Here is a 5945-nt window from a genome sequence, read left to right as displayed (position 1 = left end):
GCTTCTCCTATCACCCTCCACCGCCGCCGCCGCCGCCAACCCAACCCATCCTCTTCAATTTCTCAGCATCCAACTACCGAGCTCGAAGAAGAAGCAGACCCAGAAGAAGATTTAAAAAAAAATTTGGTGATGAGATTTAACATTAGGGTCATTTTGGTCTTTTTATTTATTTATTTATTTATTTTTTTTCTGACTTGTTTTCCACGTCAGCAAACAGACGGAACTGTTGGATTTTTTTGACGGAAGTATCACGTTGATGCCAATTTAGGTCTTTAGGTATCACATTGGTACTTTTGAGAGTTCGGGTATCAAATTGGCATTGGTAGAATAATTTGGGGACGGTAGCTGGATTTTTCTCTTTTAAAAATAATAGCTGCAACCGTTTTGCGGATGTATTTTTGAAAAATAATAATAAGGTGGTTTCCTCCAGAAGACCTTTTTTAAGAGGTTTCCGCCAGAACATAAAAGGCAAACTAGTTTTCTCTCCCGACTCGTCTACAGAGCCCTAGCACAGTCCCAGTTAGAGCCAGCCCTCTGCGCCCGCAATCCTCCCATCTCTATTTCCCACTTACGTGGGTTTCAATAATTCGAGTAAAAGAAGAAGATGTCTGTGCGATTGCTGAACCCTAATGCGGAGGTGCTGAACAAGTCGGCGGCCCTGCACATGAACATCAACGCCGCCAAGGGCTTGCAGGATGTCCTCAAAACCAACCTCGGCCCCAAAGGCACCATCAAAATGCTCGTTGGTGGCTCTGGAGACATCAAGCTCACTAAAGACGGCAACACTCTCCTCAAAGAAATGCAGATTCAAAACCCCACAGCAATTATGATTGCCAGGACAGCTGTTGCCCAGGATGACATCAGCGGAGATGGCACCACCTCTACTGTCCTATTCATTGGCGAGCTTATGAAACAATCCGAACGATACATTGATGAAGGTGCGGTTACCTATAACTTATGATTTTGATCCAGTTCTTCACGGGCCTGTATGTTTACTTTTGGTGCTTTGTAAATTTTCTACTCCCATTCATGCATTGAGATGTTATGCTTTTGAGAAATGGGAGCCACACCTAAATGGCATGGATTCTTTTAGGCAAATTTCATATGGCAACTTTTTATTTTTTTTGGAATTCTTATAGGGATGCATCCACGTGTCCTGGTTGATGGTTTTGAGATTGCCAAGAGAGCAACTCTTCAATTTATCGAGAAATTTAAAACACCTGTGGTGATGGGCAGTGAGCCTGACAAAGAAATCCTAAAAATGGTAGCAAGGACAACTGTGCGAACAAAGGTATCTTGAATTATGCTTTCCTTTTTCTTTTTGGTAAAAGGGGAAGGGGAAAATGAGGTTTACTCTTAGGTTTGAGTCCTGCTCAGCAAAAGAAATCTATTCCTGTTATATATATCATTCTAATGTGAAAAGTTCTTTTTTGCAGTTACATGAAGCATTGGCTGATCAATTGACTGACATAGTTGTAAATGCGGTGAGTAATTGTGGTTTATGCAAGAAGGCTTGAAATGATGTTTATTCCTCATGTGATTCAAATTTTCAAGTTAAGTGGCTTATGGAATCTAGTATTTATCGTAGACCTCTTGCATCTTCATTTGTTACAAACTACAGTTTCATTATTGACAGGTTCTTTGCATCCGCAAACCTGAGGAGGCAATTGATCTGTTTATGGTGGAGATTATGCACATGCGCCATAAATTTGATGCAGATACACGTTTGGTATGTTAATATCTTATATACTACTCAACCTTTAAGATTCTTTTTTGATCTTGAACACTTGATGAATATCATTGGATGTAGTTCCAATTCTTTTTATTATTTTTGTTTCTTCATTCCAAGATTCAATGATGGAATTGAAAATCATATTACTGCAGGCTAGATCAACTTTTACTTTTGATTGCTGGGCTTGATGTATGCTTTGTCGGTTTTTTGTATATGGTATAGAAGTTTCTGTTATCATTTTGCAGTTTCTCAGTTAATCTATGTCTTATTCTAGGTTGAGGGTCTTGTCCTTGATCATGGTTCTAGGCATCCTGATATGAAGCGACGAGCAGAGAATTGTTACATCTTGACAGCCAATGTATCTCTGGAGTATGAGAAAAGGTAAATATTTAGAATATTTAGAAATTTGGTTGTAAAGAAACCTGCGTAAATTTTGGTGTTAATAAGTTATCCAAATGTTCTAAAATTGTGGAATCAGTATTTATATATGGAGCTCTTTATACTTCCTTCACAAACAAGTTATTTGTGAGCAAAAACCATTGTCTTAAGAGTATTTTGTTTTGCATTGTGCTTGCAATATGGCTTTCTCTTTTTATTCTTAAAGCTTGTGAGCAAGATAGCAGTCCTTTGTGCAGCTAGTATCTTCTGTTCTGATAGTCATGCGTTCTGATCATTATGGAATTGATTGTTTTCTTCTCAGTGAAGTGAACTCTGGATTTTTCTATTCAAATGCGGAGCAGAGAGAAGCAATGGTTTTAGCTGAAAGACGTCAGGTTGATGAGAGAGTTAGAAAGATTATTGAGCTGAAAAATAAGGTAGAATGTTTTAATTGATACTGGATTCAAATTGTTGATGCAGCACACTAGCATTTCTGCACATGCTGAAATGATTCCTATACTTTGTGACTTGCAGGTTTGTTCTGGTAATGACAATAATTTTGTCGTTATCAATCAGAAGGGAATTGATCCCCCATCTCTGGACTTTCTGGCAAGGGCAGGGGTAAGCATGAATCATTTATTTATTACCTTCTGTAAAATTTCTGAATTGGTTGTTTGACTAAAAAATGCTTCACTTTGGTAAAGATCTGGGAGAGGCCTCCATAACTAATGCCATAAATACATTTAAAAAAGAAAGATTAATCTGGAAATCTGCTACTTTATGGTTCTACATCTCATCTTAAATGTTATGCGTCTGCAGGAAGCGTATTACAAACAACTTGATTATTCTCTATTGCTCTAGTAAAATCTGTGCACTTGTATGAGAGAGTCAATACCCCCCAGCATTTTAAGCATTTTCTGAATATCACTGTGAATCTTCATCACAATATATGACAAGATGAAAACCCAAAATGTTAGCTAGTTTTAGGAATACCTATCAGAATACTGTTTATAAAGTCTGGTCATATTAGTTTTGTCAAGTTACGAATACAGCTATGCTGTATTGGTGTTTTGTTATGAACTGGCTATACTTTTGTACAGTGTGATTCATTTGTTCAACCTTCTTCTAACCCCTGATTTTGTAGATTATTGCTCTGAGAAGAGCAAAGAGGAGAAATATGGAACGGTTGGTTTTGGCTTGTGGAGGGGAGGCAGTGAACTCTGTAGATGATTTAACTCCTGATTGCCTTGGCTGGGCTGGACTTGTATACGAGCACGTCCTTGGTGAAGAGAAGTACACATTTGTCGAAAATGTGAAGAACCCTCATTCTTGCACAATCTTAATCAAAGGTATTCAGTCAGTAGCTCCATGCAAATTGCAAAGTTCTATATTCAATTTTGTTCTCTATCCATGTGATGATATATATCTTGCATCCCTGTCATGGTAATGCGTACATGATACACATAATTTTAGTGCCATTGCCAAGTCATGTGGTAGTTTAATTCTTAGTTTCACTTTTAATGGTGCAGGGCCTAATGACCATACAATTGCCCAGATTAAGGATGCTGTTCGTGATGGTCTGAGGGCAGTGAAAAATACAATAGAAGATGAAGCTGTAATCTTGGTACGTTTTCTTGAATTTGAAAATCGTAGGATATTGGAATCATATTCTTTTCTTTTTCCTTTTTCTGTTGAATCATAATCTTCACTCTGTTTGTATACTACGGGAGCAAATTGTGGCTGCTGGTGTATATTTTAGACTTTGACTTGTCTATTCTTTCATTTGTGACTCAGGGTGCTGGAGCTTTTGAAGTTGCAGCTAGACAGTATCTCATAAATGAAGTGAAGAAAACTGTTCAAGGGGTAATCAATTGTCTCCCTAAATTTCCTCGTAGGAAATTTTTTAAAGCACTTCTATTTTCTATGTCCATCTCTTTCTCATGTTGGGAAACTTGGAACAGCGAGCTCAACTCGGTGTTGAAGCTTTTGCTGATGCTCTCCTTGTGGTGCCCAAGACGCTTGCTGAGAATGCTGGCCTCGACACACAAGATGTGATAATTTCTCTCAAGGTATACCTTCTTGAATCTAATTTTTTTAATTATTTTTTATTTTATTTATTTGGACATCTTTCTTGAGTTGATTGAAAAATAATCACATCTGAGCTTTGTTGTGCCTTGTCTATGCTTGTTCAGGGAGAGCATGAGCGGGGAAACGTTGTCGGACTAAATCATCACACTGGGGAACCCATTGACCCACAGATGGAGGGGATCTTCGACAACTACTCTGTGAAGCGGCAGATTATAAACTCAGGGTCAGATATAGCAACTCATTACTTGACAGTTTATCGCCTATCAATATTTTGGGAAGACTAATATCTACTAACCTAGAAAAGGCCAATAATCATTATTGTTTCATTTTCTTAGGGGAAAAAAAGAAGATATTTATGTAACTAACAGATGTTTTTGTTACACCATGCAGGCCTGTAATTACATCTCAATTGTTGTTGGTGGATGAAGTGATCCGTGCTGGGCGCAACATGAGGAAGCCAACTTAGCTTCAGATTGTCCTTCTGATTTTATAACTACCTTGATGTAACTCTTCGAGTGCAGTTTTCTGGTGGAGGATTGTTATAGGGAATCTAAATTATGTATGAGAATTTTGTGTTGTATACCCTGTAGTTTGGCTGAAACATTATGGTGTTCTGATTTTCCCACGGGGATTCTCTTTCAACCAGATGGAGAGTTTTAGATTTTGGTTGGACATATGGTCTGGAATTTGCAACAATCGTAGAAATTTTGATTTGTTGTGGCATTGTGTCAAAAGAGTGGGTCTAATATTGATATTACCTGCACTAGACAACCGAATATTTCTGAAAATCAGCTTTTGTTTAAACTATTTGGTTCTCTTACCCGGACTGAAACAAATGTGATGGAATAGTTACTTAAGGCTTTGTTTGGTTCACGGATTGAAAAGGGAAAATTCTTTTTTGTGTTTGAGATGCAGAACAAAACAGAACACACTTTTTTGAAGGAAGAACAAAACTATGGGGAAAAGGGATTTGGCTTCTTTCTAGCAACTATAATTTGCTAGAAAAAAAAACTGTAAGGGATGAACTTGAAGTGACTTCTTGATGCTTCTTGATGTGGCATCATCTTGCCTTTAAATCTATATCTGACGGCTGTGAGTAAAATCCAAGCACATTATAGCAAGTCATATTCTAGCAGAGAAGCCGAGTCCGGGGAAAAGTGGTTCCTTCGTACTCCCAAGGGATGTATTTTTCTCTATTTTTTCCTTGCATTATTTCATTAATTACAAATTCTTCTTAAGAAATTTTGAAGATGACCTATTTTGGGCATTCAATATGACTTTTAACCCTACTAAATAGTAAATACAATTGAAAAAATGACCACATAATAGATGAGAATGTCATACTTATCTTTAGCAACTCTATCAGCTTCCCCATATTTTGATTTTTCTCTATTTTAGGGAAAAATGAGTTGCTTTTGCTCCAACAGATTATCTATAACTATCTCTATTTTAGGGATAGTTAGAAAAGAGAAAACAAAATTCCCTAAATTTACAACAATTTCTAAAATTGTAATGAAGAATTATAGAGATTTTAGAAATTGCTGTAAAATAGAAAATCTGTTGGAGTTAGAGAAGAAGAAAAAAGGCTAAAGTTTTGGCTTTTGCTTCCCTATAATACATAAATTATAGGAAAGCTACTAGAGTTGCTCTTAGTGGTCTCAAAATCTCTCATTTCTCTTAATTTTCTCCTTGCACTAAAAAAACCTAATAAAAATAATACAAACATAAATACTATATAATAAAGAGA

General features: G+C 36.9%; 1 protein-coding gene across 1 annotated transcript; it reads left to right on the top strand.

The window, feature by feature from the left end:
• The first annotated feature begins 438 nt into the window (after positions 1-438).
• On the top strand, positions 439-4921 carry LOC133739939 (T-complex protein 1 subunit zeta 1-like). The gene is made up of 13 exons (XM_062167764.1): positions 439-938; positions 1140-1291; positions 1437-1484; positions 1637-1729; positions 2007-2113; positions 2433-2547; positions 2645-2731; positions 3255-3459; positions 3640-3734; positions 3905-3973; positions 4072-4179; positions 4303-4421; positions 4589-4921. The coding sequence occupies exons 1-13, from the start codon at positions 605-607 to the stop codon at positions 4662-4664; spliced, it is 1608 nt and encodes a 535-aa protein (XP_062023748.1). The 5' UTR covers positions 439-604; the 3' UTR covers positions 4665-4921.
• The last annotated feature ends 1024 nt before the right edge of the window (positions 4922-5945 follow it).

This window comes from Rosa rugosa, chromosome 3 (assembly GCF_958449725.1).
Source record: "Rosa rugosa chromosome 3, drRosRugo1.1, whole genome shotgun sequence".
Taxonomy (NCBI): domain Eukaryota; kingdom Viridiplantae; phylum Streptophyta; class Magnoliopsida; order Rosales; family Rosaceae; genus Rosa; species Rosa rugosa.
Note: the sequence above shows the minus strand (reverse complement) of the source record. Positions and strands in the feature narration are given on the sequence as shown.

Coding starts and splice junctions, on each gene's coding strand:
- LOC133739939 (XM_062167764.1), top strand. CDS start 605: ATGTCTGTGCGATTGCTGAACCCTAATGCGGAGGTGCTGAACAAGTCG. Junction 3,735..3,904: donor AAGATGAAGCTGTAATCTTG/GTACGTTTTCTT, acceptor TTTGTGACTCAG/GGTGCTGGAGCTTTTGAAGT. Junction 4,180..4,302: donor ATGTGATAATTTCTCTCAAG/GTATACCTTCTT, acceptor ATGCTTGTTCAG/GGAGAGCATGAGCGGGGAAA.